The sequence below is a fragment of the Crotalus tigris genome, unplaced genomic scaffold (genome assembly GCF_016545835.1).
Source record: "Crotalus tigris isolate CLP2741 ecotype Arizona unplaced genomic scaffold, ASM1654583v1 scf7180000018867.1602434, whole genome shotgun sequence".
Lineage (NCBI taxonomy): Eukaryota > Metazoa > Chordata > Lepidosauria > Squamata > Viperidae > Crotalus > Crotalus tigris.
This window is the reverse complement of record NW_024097246.1, coordinates 153,403-172,193: the sequence shown is the minus strand read 5'-3', so window position 1 is coordinate 172,193 and position 18,791 is coordinate 153,403. Positions and strand designations below refer to the sequence as shown.

General features: G+C 43.9%; 1 protein-coding gene across 1 annotated transcript in view; it reads left to right on the top strand.

Moving 5' to 3' along the window:
• The first annotated feature begins 200 nt into the window (after positions 1 to 200).
• The window catches only part of DDAH2 (dimethylarginine dimethylaminohydrolase 2), a 41,789-nt gene continuing 23,198 nt past the window's right edge, over positions 201 to 18,791 (top strand). The window contains exons 1-2 of the mRNA XM_039357130.1: positions 201 to 535; positions 17,788 to 18,096. Of these exons, the coding sequence (XP_039213064.1) occupies positions 17,791 to 18,096 (306 nt within the window). The 5' untranslated portion in view covers positions 201 to 535; positions 17,788 to 17,790. The remainder of the gene's footprint in view (positions 536 to 17,787; positions 18,097 to 18,791) is intronic.

Sequence of the window (18,791 nt, the reverse complement as noted above, 5' to 3'; positions counted from 1 at the left end):
TCATCGCCTAGAACCGGGCGCGGGGGGGGGCGTGACGGGGGGGCGGGGCGGGTATTTTGCTTTGAACCAGCCCTGTGGGGAGGGGTTTGCCGGAGCCCCGCCCCCTCCCAGCCCCAGCCTCGAGACAATGCGCTCCTCCTCCGCCGCCGCCCCTCCCGCGCGCGTCCCAGAGCCTGCGAAGGCGAAGCCGGCGCGCCCCCAGCGCACGAGCGGCTTGCTTTGGGAGTGGAAGAGTGTGTGTGTGTGGGGGGGGGGGGAGGCTGAACGTCTGGGTCGATCCCGCCTCCCGCCGGCCCTTTCCCGCTTGCCCAGCGTCCGTCAGGCTGCCGAGAGGAAAAGCGGGGGACCGACGGCGTCGGGCATTAAGTGAGGCGCTCCGGTCCGGGCAAGAAGAAGGACCGAGCTCAAGAAGGGAGTCCTCGCGGGGAACCCCGCCTCTCCTCGCTGCCTGCCTTTCTCCGGAGTCTCGAGCGAGGAGAAGAAAAAGAAAAGGGGGAGACGGAACTTTCCAGTGAATGGACTCGCCGAAGGAGCGGTACGAGGGGGGGTGTGTGTGGCGGGGCTATCCGGGGTCCCGCGGGAGGGGAGGGGAGAGTGGCGGGGGAGGGACGGTGTAAGGAGTGGGAGCGAGTGGAGCCTCGGGACCTTCGGCTCGTGCGTGGGTGGGGCAGGGATCCCCGATTCCGCGGCTTGGAGGAGGCTGCCTTCCCCGGGGGCCGGGGAGCGGGTCCTCTTCCCGGCTCCCCTCGGGGAGATTTGGGGCGATCGGGAAACGCGCGGCGGGGCGCGTCTTGTGATGGCTTAGAAGAGAGAGGGGGTGCTTGACCTCGGGGAGGAAGGAATTTATACAAGCGATCCTTGATTGTCTAAAACAGAGGCACAGAATCAAAATCACCCGAAGGGTCACCACGTTGCAAAAAAAAAGATGTCGAGACTTTGGAAAAAGTGCCAAGGAGAGCAACTAAGAGGATTAAAGCCCTGGAGACAAAAACATATGAAGAGCGGTTGCAGGAATTGGGTATGTCTAGCCTAGAGAAAAGAAGGGCTAAGGGGGATATGATAGCAGCATTCCAGTATTTGAGAGGTTGCCACCAAGAAGAGGAGGGTCAACTTATTTTTCCAAAGCACCAGAAGGCAAGACAAGAAACTATGGATAGGAACTAATTAAGGACAGAAGCAACCTGGAATTAAGGAGAAACTTCCTAACAGCGAAGACAATTAACCAGTGGAACAGCTTGGGTGTGTCATCACTGGAGGTTTTTAAGAAAAGACTGGACAGCCATCTGTCTGAAATGGTATAGGACAGTGGTGGCGACCCTATGGCACCGGTGCCAGAGGCGGCACTTAGAGCCCTCTCTGTGGGCACGTGCGCCATCGCCCCAGTCCTAGGCCTTCAGCTGGGTTTTATAAAACCTTTTTGCTTTAGGCCTCCGCTGCCATGTGCAAAAAAACAAAAAAAAGGTTCAATCAGTCAATTTCAACTTCTCACGGAAAAAAAAAGATCTTGCAAAGTTAGAATTGATTGACTGAACTTTTTAGTCCCACCCAGTCTGCCGTTACCACTGTAGCCACGCCCACCCAATGGGCCACGCCCACCCAATGGGCCACATCCACCCGGTACCCGACAATGCATAAGTGGGTTTTGGGTTGCAGTTTGGGCACTCAGTCTCTAAAAGGTTCGCCATCACTGGTATAGGATTTCCTGCTTGAGCAGGGGGATTGGACTAGAAGGCCTTTAAGGTCCCTTCCAACTCTGTTCTGATTGATTGATTGATTTTAAGAAAAAGGACTGGGCTGGAGATGGTAGCACTGGTAGGATGGAGGTTACAGGTTGCCTTGAAGCTGCTTTGTGCTCTTGAGTCTTGAAGGTACTATTTGGTCTGCTTGCCAGGAAATAGTGCATTTCTTCCTGGGGCAGGAGAGGGGAGATTGAGTTGAGTGATGGGGATGGGAAAGGACCGCTCAGTCAGTACAATGTGGGTGTGTCTTTTTCATCAGGGATGCATCAAAAGGAGCCCAAACAAAAGTTCAAGGCTAATAACAGAATAACTGAGTTGGAAGGGACCTGGGAGGTCTTCTAGTCCAACCCTCTGCTCAGACAGGAAATCCTATGCTACAGTGGTTCTCAACTTTTTAATGCCGCAACCCCCAACCGGTCGTAAGTCGAGGACTACTCAACCGGTTGTAAGTCGAGGACTACTCAACTGGTGCAGCACCATTTGCAGAATGGGACTTTTGGCGGCTCAGCAGGGCAGAGACAGCCTGGACAATTCCTATTGGCTTTTGAAAGCCAATAGAATTAGACTCTATTCCAGAGAGTCTATTCTATTGGCTTTCAAAAGCCAATGGAATAAAAGGGAGTAGCACAGCTAAGGAAAAGGGGAACAAAATGGTGGACTGCGTTGTTTAGCGACCCCCGTAAAATGGTCGTTCGACCCCAAATGGGGTCCCAACCCACAGGTTGAGAACCACTGCTATACTATTTCAGACAAATGGCTGTCCAGTCTCTTCTTAAAAACTTCCAGTATTGGAGCATCCACAACTTCCGGAGGCAAGTCATTCCACTGATTAATTGTTCTAACTTTCAGAAAATTTCTCCTTCGTTCTAGATTGCTTCTCTCTTTGGTTAGTTTCCATCCGTTGCTTCTTGTCCTGCCTTCAGGTGCTTTGGAAAATAGCTTGACTCCCTCTTCTTTGTGACAGGCCCTGAGATATTGGAAGACGGCTATCATGTCACTCCTTCTTTTCATTAAACTAGACACACCCAATTCACAGTTTGGGGTATTGGCTGCTTGTCCACCTTTCTCTTCTGCTCCTAACTAGGCCTTCTTCACCACTGTTCTCCAGAGACCTTGGATATCAGCTGTCATTTTCCCAGCCCAGGTTGGGGGTGATGAAAATTGCGGTTCGGTACCTTTGAAGTGTGTCATCCAAGGGAGAGCTGTTCTAGCAGTTGGCCATCCAACCCTCGATCCAATAGGACTCTGAAATTGTCCAGACAGAAAGCAGTGTTACTGCTTGAGGAAGGACTTGCTGGATTTCTTTGAGGAAGGAAGAACTGAGCTTGGAGATCTGCTGGGTGTGAAGATGTCCCAGAATTGTGGCCCCTCTCTTGAATCTCCAACCTAGGAGAGGAAGAAGGGAGGAGACTGTAGCTGAGATGGGCACCAGATTGTGGTTAATTCCTAAAGAAGTTAGTACTAAGTGGAGCAGATCATGGCTATGCCCTGGTGAAAGGAGCAAACGTACCTAGTGAGAAGGTCCAAAGCTAGCTTGAGTAGGTAAGAGAGTTAATGCTCTGCATAGGGTCCCAGATTTGATCTCCATCTTCATCAGAAAGAGCAGGAAAAGTTAGTGGCCGGCTTCACACATTGGCCAAGATGAAGCTGGACAAACCAGTGTAAAAAGGGGAAGCTGGCCTGTATAATGCTGATTCCAGTTTCCAGTGTTTCTTTTCTTGGCTGCAGGGTGAACGTTTTCACTTCGAGGGTGTATCCTGTCATCTTAGCTACAGAGGCTGTTTTCTGGAGCGGAAAGCATTAAGGCAGTCTGTTCTTGATTATAGTTACGTGCTGCATCTTTTGTTTCAGTACTATTTACTGAAGTAGTGGAATGGTATGAAGTTGATTTTAATTTCCGCGCATTTGGTACCATGATTGAGTTTCTGTAATGTAAGCCACATCCTACTTACGAAGGGTTTTTTTTTTGGGGGGGGGTTGGCAGTTGGGCATCTGGTTTAATTGTAATAAGGAGGCCTTTGAAATTTCACTAGTAGTTTGTTGTGGAATTTAGTTTTAGGGATTTAATATTGCTGTCATTGTTATTTTGGCATGATTGCGTAGTTGCTTCGGTGTTCAGAGTTGGAAGAAAAAGTGGGATGCAAATATTAAGATGAACCTGAGCTGCTCTGTGCAAAATGAACTGTCACTGAGAAAGCTGCTTGTAGCTTTCAATCCAGTGGCATCGGACTGTAACGTTGACCACTTGAGTCAGCAGGTTGGTAATCCTATTGTCTGGAGATAAAAGAGGTCATGGACAGATCCAGATTTTAGCCCCCACTCAGCATAGAAACTCACTGGATGGGCTTTGAAGGGATTTCTGGTTCTGTATCTCATTCTTTCATAATGAGGTTAAAATGTGGGGTGGGAAAACCCACAAAGAAAATGAAGAATAAATACATCGTAAATCAGTGCTTTGGTTTGGGCTCAACTGAACCTTTGAAGTTGACTTCTAGAATGAAGTCTTGATTGTTGAAATAAAATGTCGAAGTAGATGCATCTTTTATATTGAAAAAGATCTTATATTTGTCTTTGATGCAATTTCTTCCTTCCCTCCCTCCCTTCCTCTCATCTCCTCCTTCCCATTTCCCCCCCTTTCTTTCTTTCTTTCATAAAAGTTTAAGATCTTAAACTGCAGTGTCCAAAGTTTATTATTTCTGATCCCACATGGCCAATTTGCCTCCCTTTCCATGACCAATCAAACCAGAAGGAAGGAAAGAATTCACTGGCTATGAATTTCATTGTTTTTTCTTTACAGAGAGGAAGAAATTAGGGTGTGGATTGAAAACAAAATGGAAAAGTAACTGATCCAGAGAAGAACAGGAGTGGGGAGGGAGCTTCTGCAGTAAAGGAAAGAAACAATATATATTTCTTTCCTTGACAAGGTTTGCAGTTCTGCCTAGAGGACTTTTTCTCATTTCAGTTCTGTAGCCTTTTGCTCCTCTTGATTGCTTCTATGTTTTATGATTCTTCTTGGGAGAAGTGAATGTTCATTTGTATGTCCAGCGTGGGCTGGCCTGAAGTCACCTCGTGGCTGATTAGCAAAAGTGCTTCTTGATAAACTTACCTGGCTGTTGCATTTGGTGATAAAGAGTCCAATTGTAACATCAGCAGTAAATAACGCCAACCAGCCTGTTGGTATCTCTGGAGCATGAAGGTTAAATGGGTGATTTACATGGGAAGTGAGAATAAGCCCTGAGCTCTTTCCCACTCATAGTGGTTTGGGCTAAAAGAGGCTTATGGGTAAGACAAAACTCATATGCTCTTGCTGGGTCACTAACTTGCCTTCTTATGTTCCTTATCAACAGAGAGAAGACTTAAGTGTCTGTCTCCCAGAGAGTCCTTTCGGCTTGCACTTCACATTCTTCTATGCCAGAGATGAGAAACGATGGCCCCTTTATGACTTGTGGAGTTCAACTCCCAGAATTCCTGAGCCAGCATGGTTGGCTCAGGAATTCTGGGAGTTGAAGTCTACAAGTCATAAAAAAGCCATCATTCCCCACCCCTGTTCTATGCCCATGCCCCCATGTGAGAGATTTGGAGAAGAGGATTTAATTGTTGAGCTTTCCAATAGCATTAGCATTCAGAAGTGAGCTCCAGTAATTATCCATTAATGACTGGAAGTACATGCCACTTGACAAACAGGAATATATCTGGAAGAAGGCTGTGAAGATGGAGAAGGGCCTAGAAACCAAGAAGAATTTTGTGTATTAAGATATGTTTAGCCTTGAGAAAATACAGCACCAACAAACAAGTATGTGATATTACATATCTTGCTGGATTTGAGATAAGACTCTTTCCCAGGGTTATCTGGGGGTGCTGAGCCTTAACCTGGAGCATTCCGTACACAAAATAGGTATTGTGTACCTCAGTTATGGTCCAGTCCCCTCTGGATTATAGCAATAGCAATAAGACTTATATACCACTTCATAGTGCTTTACAGCCCTCTCTAAGCAATTTACAGAGTCAGCATATTGACCCCAACAATCTGGGTCCTCGTTTTACCGACCTCAGAAGAATGGAAGGCTGAGTCAACCTTGAGCTGGTCAGGATCAAACTGCTGACAGAGAGCAGAGTTAGCCTGCAATAGTGCATTTTAACCACTGCACAACCACAGTTCAATATTATTTTACAATATTCTGTTAAAGTATAGTATCACTTGTTTGGCCTAGAATGATGTAGGGAACTAGTCACTGTAATAAGTAAACCATGGTTTAGGGCATAGCATTAAGTGTGAACCAGGAGAGTGGCTTGCTCAGCAAACAATAAATTAAGTAACCCATAGTTTAAAGAAATATATTAACCTAGTCATTATACCTGTGTGATATTGAAACAATGAATGTGACCATCACAGTTGTTACTCAGATAACTTGGAAGAGTATGTTTGTCACCATGAACTTAGAGGTTTTAGTAGGCTATTGCCTGCTGGGTCCTTTGGCAAAATAAATAAGTAAATATGTAAAAGTATGAAAGTTAATAAAGAGTGGTTCTTTTAAATGCAATTTTTGGATACAGAATTGCATCTCTGTCCACATGTATCCTACGAGTCTCCTTTACCATCAATAATGGTAGAATATTTTGAACAATGCAGATTCAGAGAAGCCCCTTTAGATCTAAGCAGGAAACATAAAGTCTGTGTTGTACTGGGGTTAAATGTAAATGAGAAGTACAAGGGTTGAAAATCCCTGATTTTAAATATTTTGCACTTTTGGGGAGAGGAGGGGGCTGCATTTTCCCAAAGAAAATAGGAAAAAAGTGACAGTATATTAATTTCATATTGGAACAAAGGCCTGGAAATAAACATTTCTGCGAAAATAATTAATTGAAGGAAGTCTTGAAAGGAAGAGTGTTTAAGGATCTTCTAAATCTTAGAGTCACAAAGACCGGGGGGCCACCACTGAGAAAACCCCGCAAAGTCCATAATAATGGTACCATCTTAATTGCTGGCATTGGAGAAGGAGCCTCGAAGTTAAATCTCTAATATGCAGACAAGATTGGAAGGTGATTCTTGTCACAGGGGGTATTTTTTTGTTTCTGGGTCATTTATAAAACCTGGGATCACACAAAGGAGAGAAAAATCAGGGCTGAAGAGAGTTGGGTCCAGTGTTCTCCCGGCATCAAGATGACTCACCCGCTTTAGAAATCCTGACCAGGAATCTTCTTGTTGCCATTGGGGGATTTAAATTTGGAACCTGGTCATTTGCACATCCAACCTAGGAGAAATGTTCTGATAGTGAGAACAATTAATCGATGGAATAGCTCAGTGGTGGCCAACCTATGGCACGCGTGCCAGAGGTGGCACTCGGAGCCCCAGCCCCGCCTCCCCGCAACCACCTCCTCACCTCCAGGCATAGCCCACACAGAGCAGCGCAGCCAAGCATATGGCAGCCGGGAAGGAGGGGCAAGACTCCACCCTTGTGCCTCATCACGTGCAGATGATGTGGGGTGTGGGCAGAGGGCGTGGCCGCCATGGAGCTGCAAGGCTGCCTGGGTGATCTGTGGTGAGTGGCCCTGTGGGTGGGTGGAGCGGGGAGGGGCAGAATGGGGGCGGGCCAGGGGGTGGGCTGGTTTTTGGGGTCTCTAAATGGCGCCATCCCTGGAATAGCTTATCTCCTGGAGTTGTGGGTGATCCATCACTGGAGGTTTTAAAAAATGGACTGGACAACCATTTGACCAGGATGGCATAAGGTCTCCTGCCTTGAGCAAGTAGTTGAACTGGAAGACCAAAAGATCTCTGAGGCCCTGTGATTCTATGTTCTATGAGTTACGGCTTCTTTCCCCAATCCTGGTTGAATGGATAACAGCTGGATAAACTTAGTGGGAGGAAGTTTCTCCTTCACCTTCTGCCTCCTTTACAAACCGCAAGACTGCTTCACATTCTCAGCACTTGCCTCACATTCTCATATCACAGACTTTCCTATATGAGATATTCTGAGAGATGTGGCGGCCATTCTTTTTGCTCCCAAACACTCATGTTTATGTTATATCCTGCAGAGGCTGTCATGGACGGGCGTTTCTCTCTGTTTGAGTTTGCTCATCCTGTTGTCTTCTTTTTCTTTCCTTCTGGGTTTTCTCCATCGCCCTCTTCCTCCGACAATAAATTTTAAAAAGAAATATATATTGCATTTTTTCTGCCTTAGTACATCCTGGCTGCTCCCTTTAGCCGGAATTCTTTCTGCTCAATGAGGCCCAGTTTCCTTTTCTAAATAGTCCAGCTGCACAGTGACCACTCATAGTAACCCCTGCTGACCTCCGCTAGTGACTTCCATAGTTTAGCTTGCATGAGGAAAATGTGTGTGCGTGCAGTTGTGGGTGGTGTGAGATGTCAAGATTCCTGGGCTGAAAGATTTTGCCTTTGCAACTAATCATTTCTTTGCCAGAGCAGCTCAGTTGCAAAGCAAGCACTTTTTGTTACTGTATTTTGTCTGGAAGAGGCTCATGAGACAGAGATTAGGGCCATTAGCCATAGGAGGCAGTTTCTGGGGCTGCTTCCTCCTCTAATCTCCAAAATTAACTGAAAATATATTTTGAAACCCTATCTGTATATCAATAAATTTGGGAGAGAATTGTTTTTTCCCCTAACTTTTAAGTGTTAGATGTCTTTTTTGTCTTATTCTGCTGATAAGTTGTTCCTGATTTATTTCTTTATGTCAATTTGTACAGCTGCCCCCATTGCAATAGTGACTCTAGGCGGCTAATACAGGGCCAAAAACTCAAATGCAATGAAACAGCACTAAGTATACATCGGGGCAGCCAAGTAGACAGTGGTCCTCATAAATAACTCATCCATCTTGCAGGCCCCATTAGCATCCTGACTCCCAAGGTTTGGGAAAAAAGCCACATTTTGAAGACTATGAAAAGCCAACAAGGTTGAGGCCAACCAGATTCCAGGGACATATGGTGTTCTAGAGAGCATCCCTGATGAACGGGATCTGGACCATTCCTCTTTAGCTGGATCTAACTCTTCTTCAGCACCCATCATCTGGGATTGTAATGGACTGTGGGAATAATCTTGGGAGACAGGAGGAAGAACTGCACTCTAGACCAGTATTTCCCACCCCTGGGAACTTTAAGATGCATGGACTTCAATTCCCAGGATCCCCCAAGCAACGTGAATTCTGGGAGTTGAAGTCCACACGTCTTAAAGTTGTCAAGGTTGAGAAATGGGATGGGTGAAAACGGAATGATCTCACAAGTAACCTGGCCTGATGTCATGAATGGCTTTAAGGGTGACAAATAGCAGCTTGTATTGCATCCAAAACCATGATGGAGGGTCAAATGTAGTTTGCACTGTGTCAATCTTTTGTATATAAAAAAAGGTTGCTTCTAGTACTTCCAGTGCAGTGCTTCCCCTGATCCAGAAGCAAGCATGAAGCAATCACATCTTTTCAGCAGTGCTAGTCACCTCCTGGGTCTTCTAGGGCTGCTGTTTGACTCTACCCTGATGTCCCAGACAGACCCCATGATTGAGCTTGCACCCATACAGATTGACTACATCCCTTGGGTTTTCACAGTATACTGCCATGGTGGTGAACCTATGGCACGTGTGCCACAGGTGGCATGCAGAGCCCTCTCTATGGGCATATGCGCCGTCGCCCCTGTCCTAGGCCTTCAGCTGGGTTTCATAAAACCTTTTCGTTTTAAGCCTCCGCTGCCGTGTGCAAAAAAAAAAAGGTTCAATCAATCAATCAATCAATTTCAACTTCTGTCTCTCAAAAAAAAGATCTCGCAAAGTTGGAATTGATAGATTGAACTTTTTAGTCCCACCCAGTCTGCCGTTACCACCGCAGCCATGCCCACCCAATGGGCCACGCCCACCCAGTGGGCCACACCCACCCAATTGGCCACACCCACCCAGCACCCAACGATACATAAGTGGGTTTTGGGTTGCAGTTTGGGCACTTGGTCTCTAAAAGGTTTGCCATCACTAGTATATTATATCATGGGATGGATAATTATGACCCTTTTATGAACTGTGGACTTCAACTCCCAGAATTCCTGAGCCAGCATAACTGGCTCAGGAATTCTGGGAGTTGAAGTCCTGAAGTCATAAACACTTGATACTCTTCCAAGTTTGAAACTTGGAAATAAATATTAAATTTATTTAATAAGTAAATAAATATTAAATTTTCCACAAGGGGCTGGGGTCAAAAGCAATACTAAACCAGCGTCATTAACTGCATTTGCATAAAATTGCTAGGTGTGGTTTACACCTAGCAATTTTATGCAAATGCAATTAATGATGCTAGTTTAGTATTGCTTTTGACCCCAGCCCCTTGTGGAAAATTTATTTACTTATTTATTAGATTTGTATTACATTTTTTTAAATTTTTAATAGGGATTTTCTGGTGGAGTTCTTGGTGCCGTCTGACCTTGGTTGTTTGCTTGCACCAAGGATTCCACAGCTCAGCCCCGAGCTATATGTATTTTCTTCTGCTGGTAGTGATGCACTTTTCTGGCACTTCTCACTTGATCGAAGTCCAGGTAGTCCTTGACTTACGATCGATTTCTTAATGACTGTTCAGAGTTACAATAGATTCCCCCCCCCCAAAGGTACTTATACTTGTTTCCAAAGTTCTGACAACTGCCCCCCCCTGCTCAGGTCACATGATTGCATTTCACCCGCTCAGCAACCAGACCACATTTCTGGCAGCTTGTAGCATCCTTGGTCACATGACCATGGTTTATGATGTTTTTGCAGAAAATGGATGTTTACAACCACTGGAAAAAGGTTGCAAAGTTAGGTTAGTCACGTGATGACCCACTTACCATGGGTCCATAGGACCAGGTTTCATTGCCGTCATAAATTGAGTAATGGCTGTATTAGATCTTGAAGGAGGCATGCTTACAGCATTACAACCTCTCTTCAGTGATTGGCTCGTGCTGAAAATGAGTGTAACTACTTTTGAGTGAATTGGGTTCCTTTGCACAGGGCCACTCCACTGTGGTTAGCATGTACAGCCGGCATTTCTGCTCTGTACTATAAAGCAGAATTCCCGCTGAAAAGAAACATGTAAAGATTCCACTGCGTGTCACAGCTCATGCTGGCATCTATGCTATGGTTCTATAACTCGCATTGGGCAAAGCTACAGATGCTATAAGAGGACCCTGGCTTTCTCAGCTAGCATTTTTATCCCTGCCTTTGAAATAGACAAACTCATTTACCCTCCGAAGCAAGGATCCTCAATCTTGGCAACTTTAGGACTTGTGGACTTCAACTCCCAGAATTCCTTAGCCAGCAAAGTCTTAAAGTTGCCAAGGTTGAGGACCCCTGCTCTAAAGGAGTTATGTGAATACACCAACTATGGTTTGTTAAACCAGGTTTAGTGCAAATCCGGTCAATTATAGTTTATTTAGCTCTCAAAGATTATGCAATCTATGACTTAGTGCAGTGGTGAGCAGCACAGAGAGGGTTTCAGCTCCCATTTTTTTTTCAAACCAATAAAAGTCAAGCCTGTTGCTTAATTGGAAACAGAAAAAAAAAACCCTCTTATTTTAACTAGGTGTTAATTGTTCAATTAATCTTGCTGCATGAAAGTTCATATGGATCAAACATTCTTTGTTTGTTTGAAAGAAACAATTCTTGGCACTTAAACACGTGCCATCTTTTACAACAGACGTGAGTCTAGTTGTTTTATTTTTAGGGGCACAGGAAAAAAACACACAGGATGCCTCTTTTTAATAGGTATCTCTTAAATGGTTAAAGGTTTTGTTTTTTTTAAAACTGGAATGATTGTTTGGATTTGACTCATGACCAGCCTGCTAAAAGCATTTTGCAAGTGTAGCACTCTCTACGTGAAATGCTGCCTTTGAGGGATAATTTTCACAGCTTTCCCTCATTTGGGGGGGGGGGGGAAGAAGAGCTATCTGTCGGCAGACACCGCCACGCCTCGTAGGAACCACCACATATTTTGTTGGCTAACAAAGCATTCTGGTTTCTGAGTGGTTGAACAAAAGAGACCTTGTCCTACGGAAGGCTGGGAAACCGTTCCCTCTTACAATTCTCAGCATTAATCCTGGCAAAGACCTATTTATTTTTAGTTGTTGACCTAACCCTAACACAGCAAATAGGAGAATTTATTGTCCTTTTGCTTGGCCAAAAAATGCAGTGGGTGTCAAATATGCTGCTCCTGTGGAATGTTAGGTCAGCAACAAGGCCTTTCTTTAACCCAGCAATTAAAGCTTCAGGCTAGAAACTGAGAGACCCCGAGTTCTAATCCTGCCTTAGGCACAACACCAGTAGGGTGAAACTTGGGACAGTCAGTTTCACTCAGGAAGGAGGAATGGCAAAGCACTTGCCAAGAAAGCTTTTCCACGTAGCCGCCGAGAATGGGACAGCATTGAAAGAAAGAAAGAAAGAAAACCCTCTGAGGTGCAGCAACTGCATATGGATAGTTCTTGATTTACAGCCACCGTTGAGCCTAAAGTTTCTGTTGCTAAACAAAACTGTTGTTAAGTGAGTTTTGCCCCATTTTATGACTTTCCTTGCCACTGTTGTTAAGTGAATCCCTGCAATTGTTAAGTTAGGAACACGGTTGTTACGTGACTCTGGCTTCCCCGTTGACTTTGCTTGTCAAGGTGATCACATGACCCCGGGACACTGCAGCCGTGCTAAATGTGAGCCATTTGCCCAGTGTCCCAATTTGGACCATGTGACCATGGGGATGCTGCAATGGTCATAACGCCTCACTTTTTTTCAGTGCTGTTGTAACTTCAAAATTCACTCATCTGTTGCCTTTCACACACAGAAAGTCGAAGGAGAAATTCCCAACTCGTCTTCCACAGGATACTTCCACAGTACCACTATTTTCACTTTCCTGGTTATGATTCTGATCTAAAATGAATCCGATTCTAGTAATAAAGTGTACCTGACATTGACCAAAGCTGTTTCGACTGTTTTTGGATACGGTATTTCCAAGGAGGGTTAAAATTCTCTGGAGTTCATTTGCTATAGACCACTTGGAACTGTCTGTTCCAGGGATGCTTGTTTTGGTCCCACGTCTTCCCTTTGCCCCCTCCCACCCTTCATTTTAATGACAGCAGATGCCCAATAATGGAAATTCTCTAGCTGTCCAATGATTTGAGGGTTGAGGGCTCACCTCTTGCCCCCTTCCTTACAGGCTGGCTTTTGTGCTTTACTACTAGCTCATAGTGAGAGTTGCATAGCTTTCCAACAACAAAGAAGTGAATCAAACGTTTCCAGTGTTTTCTTGGTTGGCTGAATAAAAGAAAAGGGGAGTAACAAATAAGTTACAAACTATGCTTTTAGGACTGCATTTCCATAAAATTGGAAGGAGAAAGTTAAAAAAAAACCAAACCAGGTTCTGCATCCGATGAATTTCTGGTTGGATAATGTTGGGGAGTGCTAGGACTGAAGATGGTCTGTCCCCTTTTCCTATTCAAGCCAAATAGAACAAGGAGATTTTAGTCCAACTAAATTCAAGGCTTCAGCTATGAATACAGTAATCCCTTTCATTCCATATCTTGTTTAAAAATTAATTTTCATTAACTTTCAGACAGTTTGGGAATGTAGGGATTAAAAAAGTGTGTTCGTTAATTGGACGGTTGACACAGAGAAGCAATTAACTTTAATCCATTGATTAACTCAGGGAAACCAGGAAGGAATTAGCCAACTTGAGTTGCATCTTCAGTGGATGAACTTGACCCTTTTGAAGCTGCTCTGAGAAAATTAGCTGAGCAGAAAGTGCTCTCAGGAATAAGAAATTAATTCAGAAATATGGGGGAACATGGAGTAAACTGGGCAATTCTTTTTGCTTAGGGTTCAAATGAATTTCCTTTGGTTAGAGAGGCTGGAGAGAATGTATAATTGCAGGATTATACAGGTGGGATTTGTGTAAATGCAAGCGTGTAATTAAACTGCAGTCACCCCTTCCCATTTCTTGAAATATTTACAATATGGCCTTGATGTAGGCTGAAATGATTATAGAATTGGGATAGATATGAAATAACATGCTGAATGGCACGCTTGGCTGTTCTGCAAAAGTGGAGTGAGTGAGTGAATGAATGAATGCACACCACAGAAGTGAACACAACTCATCAGGTGGTCTACAAAATGAGTATTTTGTGATCAGGGTCTTTAAAGAAGGCAGATGCAGTCAGGGGTTGTTTTTTTGTTGTTGTGGGTGGAGGTGGTCTACGAATACATTACTGGGACATCTTGATTGATTGGTTGCTTGTGAACTTGTTAGTGCAGTGCACTCAAGTGGGCAGTTGCCATAGAAAGCTCATCCTAGATGAGCTAATTAAATCCTTGCCAGGTGAGGCTTTCTTTTCCTGGAGGGGCTGGTGGGGGTGGGCTGGTTGTGCTGATTCCCTGCAGCTAGGGTCACCACGATGTAAAAAAGATGTTGAGACTCTAGAAAGAGTGCAGAGAAGAACAACAAAGATGGTTAGGGGACTGGAGATTAAAACATAAACAACAGTATGTCTAGTCTAATGAAAAGAAGGACCAGGGGTGACTTGATAGCAATCTTCTAGTACTTTAGGGGTGTCACAGAGAAGAGGGGGTCAGTGCATTCTCCAAAGCATTTGAGGGCAGGACAAGAAGTAACAGGATGGAAGATTATCAAAAAGAGATCCAGAACTTTTCCTGACAATGAGAACAATTAATCAGTGGAATGGCTTACCTCCTTTAATTGTGAGTGCTCTATCACTGGAGGTTTTTAAGAAGACATTGGATAGCTATTTGTCAGGAATGGTATAGTATCTCCTGCTTGAGCAGTTCTCCAAGGTCTATTCCAACACTGTTATTCTGTATTCTGTATTCTATTCCCATGCATAACAACACAAGGAGAGAAGAATCATTGAGAAGCAGACTTGAAAAATTACAGTTAACATTCTCCTAGCTTCTCCCTAACCCCTGTGCTGATGCTATCATATAGTCAGGTAATGAAACATCTGCAATCCAAAAACCAAACTTGGACAATACCAAACATGCAAGATGCTGGCTCTGAGCCTCACAAATTTGCCTCCCATCATAGGCATGAATGTGCATGCTTTACTACAGGGGTCTTCAAACTTGGCCCTTTTATGACTTGTGGACTTCAACTCCCAGAATTCCTCAGCCAGCGTGGCTGTGGAAGTACAGATGGTTTTGGATGAAGAAGTACTTTGATTCAAACTTTCAATTCTGGAAAAGATCTCCATCTTGCTCTTAGCTATCTCAGAGTCTTGTTGTTCCTATAATAAAATCCAGGGATAAGAAACACTTTTAAGCTTGAAAAGAAAAAGCAGGATATAAATGCAGTAAACAAACCTAAGAATGAACTAACAGCCCGCAAGAGATGGCTAAACAAGACCAGGGCATTTGGGATGAAGCCCGAAAATTCAACCCAAAAGAATTTGGAAATATTCAAATACAAATCTTTGCGCTTTATAGAACAATTGCAAATTCTCAATTTTTGACCACAATTGAGCCCAAAATTTCTGTTGCCAAGGAAGACAGTTGTTAAATGAGTTTTGCCCCATTTTACAATCTTTCTGGCCACAGTTGTTAAATGAATCACTGCAGTTGTTAAGTTAGCAACCTGGTTGTTAAGAAAATCTGGCTTCCCACTGACTTTGTTTGTCACAAGTCGCAAGAGGCAAAATTTTCGAAAGCTGTAATTAACCTCCCCTCACAAAAAGAATTGAACTGTGTCTCAATGACAGGCAGACCTTTGCACAACATTCATCAGACCAGGTTTGAATAATCTGCATAAATTATTCTAATCCTACTTGTCTCAGAGGATGATAAGAATATCTTTGAGTTGTGGAAGTTGTCCGTGTTGACCCGCTGAGATTTGTACCAAGCCTGTCCAGGTTGCCTGGCATTGCCTGCTTGCTATGTCTTGGAATGTCTTTTCCTAAGTTGCCATTTTTTAAAAATAGACGGGCTATTTGGCTGACATTTGTGCCTTTGGAATCAAACTGAGTGGAAAAGTGAAAGTCTGATGCCAGCTCTCCAGCTGAGGGCTTCTCAATCTCAGCAATTTTTAAGACGTGTAGACTTCAACTCCCAGAATTATCCATCCAGCATGGCTGGTTGGCAAATTCTGGGAGTTGAAGTCCAGACATCGCAAGGTCCACACATGAAGTCCACACATCGTAAGGTTTTGGAGGTTGGGAGAAACTAGTTTTCTGTCTCATCAATTGGATGGTGTCTATAAGTCTCTCCTTTGGGCAGCCCATTGATCCTTCATTGTCTTCTTTCGCAAATAGGAATCTAATTGGTTTGATAGGTGCAATCTTCAGGAATTATTGATTGGCATTTGAAAGAGCCTCTCAGGAAGCTTGTAACTGATAAGATTATTGAGCTGGTGTCTTCCTGAAGACATCTGTTGAAAGAGATGGAGAAAGCAATTGCATTCTTCTCAACTTTGCTATCCCACACCTTTTTGCTGGTGGGAGATGAATACATCTCTCCCAGTTCTGGAGAAATTTCCTAGCCCTAGGGAATGGGCCAAGTCCATTTCATTGAAAATATAGCAGTGTTGTCACATAACTGGGCGGTTCTTGGGAAATCTCAGTTCCTGGGAAATCTTGAGAAATGTAAGGTCTTAAACTTGAGATAAAATTTCTTGAGTAAATGGCCTAGGATTGAAAGATCTTTGCTTTAGACACTGGATTTCTGTTACTTATCAGAATACAGATAATCCTTGACTGCTGACTGCAGCTAAGCCCAAAATTTCTGTTGCTAAGCAAGACAAATTGTTAAGTGAGTTTTGCCCCCCTTTTATGACTTTTTGCACCACATTTGTTAAGTGAACCGCTGCAATTGTTAGGTTAGTAACACGGTTGTTAAGTGAATCTGGTTTCCCGTCTGACTTTGCTCGTCAGAAGGTTGCAAAAGGTGACCACGTGACCCCCGGGGACACTGCAACCATCATAAATATGAGCCATTTGCCATTCCAAGCAGCTGAATTTTGATCACATGATCATGGGGTTGCTGCAATGATTGTGTGAAAAATGGTCATAAGCCAATTTTGTCAGTGCCATTTTAACTTCAAATGATCACTAAATGAAGGGTTGTAAGTGGAGGACTACTTGTAGTAAACAACAGAAAAGACAGAAAGTAAGTAGATATTTCCACTTATTTTTAGAAGAGTGGCCCCACCTAGGGTTTGCTTCTATCCATTAGTATTTCCCAAAATATTACTGAGGGAATATTCTTGTATCCACAAAATAGTGTTGCCTTCCCAGTAGCCTTAGGTTCTCTGCTGGAGTGAGTCATCTGTGAATCTTGCATTAATCTTGTGATTTTTCCACTTGACTTGACCAAAAGTAAACTCTTTGTGGCCAACAATAGAGCTTCCTACTGTTTTAGGTGCAGAATTAGTCATTACTGGTCACTGCAGAAGATTGAAGTATTAATGCCACTCTACAATGCCTTGGTAAGGCCACACTTGGAATACTGCATCCAGTTTTGGTCACCACGATGTAAAAAAGATGTTGAGACTCTAGAAAGAGTACAGAGAAGAGCAACAAAGATGATTAGGGGACTGGAGGCTAAAACATATAAGGAACGGTTGCTAGAATTGGTTATGTCTAGTTTAACGAAGAGAAGGACAAGGGGGGACATGATAGCAGTGTTCCAATATCTCAGGGGCTGCCATAAAGAAGAGGGAGTCAAGCTATTCTCCAAAGCACCTGAAGGCAGGACAAGAAGCAACGGGTGGAAACTAATCAAGGAGAGAAGCAACCTAGAACTAAGGAGAAACTTCCTGACAGTGAGAACAATTAACCAGTGGAACACCCTGCCTCCAGAAGCGGTGAATGCTCCAACACCGGAAGTTTTTAAGAAGAGACTGGACAGCCATTTGTCCGAAATGGTGTAGGGTTTCCTGCCTGAGCAGGGGGTTGGACTAGATGACCTCCAAGGTCCCTTCCAACTTTACTACTACTACTACTATTATTATTATTATTATTATCTGTTGATGTGGGACTTACATTTGTTTGAAAATGAAGTCCATTTAATCCTAATGGTTGTATCTCTTCTGTCTTCCTGCAGAACATGGCCAGTGTCTCCTCCTTTGGCAAGTACACCCACGCCATCGTCCGCTGCATTCCTTCCTCCTTTGCCACAGCGGAGACCACAGCAGATGGATCTGACAGTGGGGCTGATCCAGTGGACCTAGCCAAGGCACACCGACAGTATGGGGTCTATACTGGCATACTCCGCCAGAAGCTAGGGCTGCAAGTTATTGAACTGGCAGCAGACGAGGGCTTCCCCTATGCTACACTAGTGGGGGATCTGGCAGTCATCCAGGGAGATACCGTGCTCCTGACTCGGCCATGGATGCCCACGCGGCGAGACGAGGTAACGTTTATATACGGCTAATGTCAGATTTAAGGATGTTGGTTCTCTTGTATATATAGGTAGGCTTCGAATTACGAATGTAATGGAGCCTGCCCATTCCATTCTTAACTTGAGAATTCATGGGAGTGAATCTCGTACCTTGAATCTAAATAAAGAAAACAGATTAGAAAGAAAAAAAAGGGCAAGAAAGAAAAAAAGAGAAAAGAAATATATGAAGAAGTGACTTCCACTCTTTATTTTTAATAATTCTTTACCTTCATTAAGTTAGAAATAGATGTCATGATTAAGTTCCTATATTCTTCATAATGCTCATTACTCTTCCTGAAGTTAGAAACATATCTCTTCATCTCATATCCCATCCCATATCTATAAGCATAAAAAAATCAACTTTTAAATTATTTAAATTTAATTAATTAAATTATTTTAACGTTGATCAAATAAATAAGTGGATCTGGCTTCCCCATTGACTTTGCTTGTCAGAAGGTCACCAAAGATGATCATGTGACCCTGGGACACTGCAACCGTCATAAATATGAGTCAGTTGCCAAGTGTTTGAATTTTGATCATGTGACCATGTGATGCTGTAATGGTTGTAGGTGTGAAAAAAGGTCATAAGCAGTGGTGGGATTCAGCCAGTTCGCACCACTTCAGCAGAACTGGTAGCTAATTTTTTGTTGTCCAGGCCCAGAATGGAC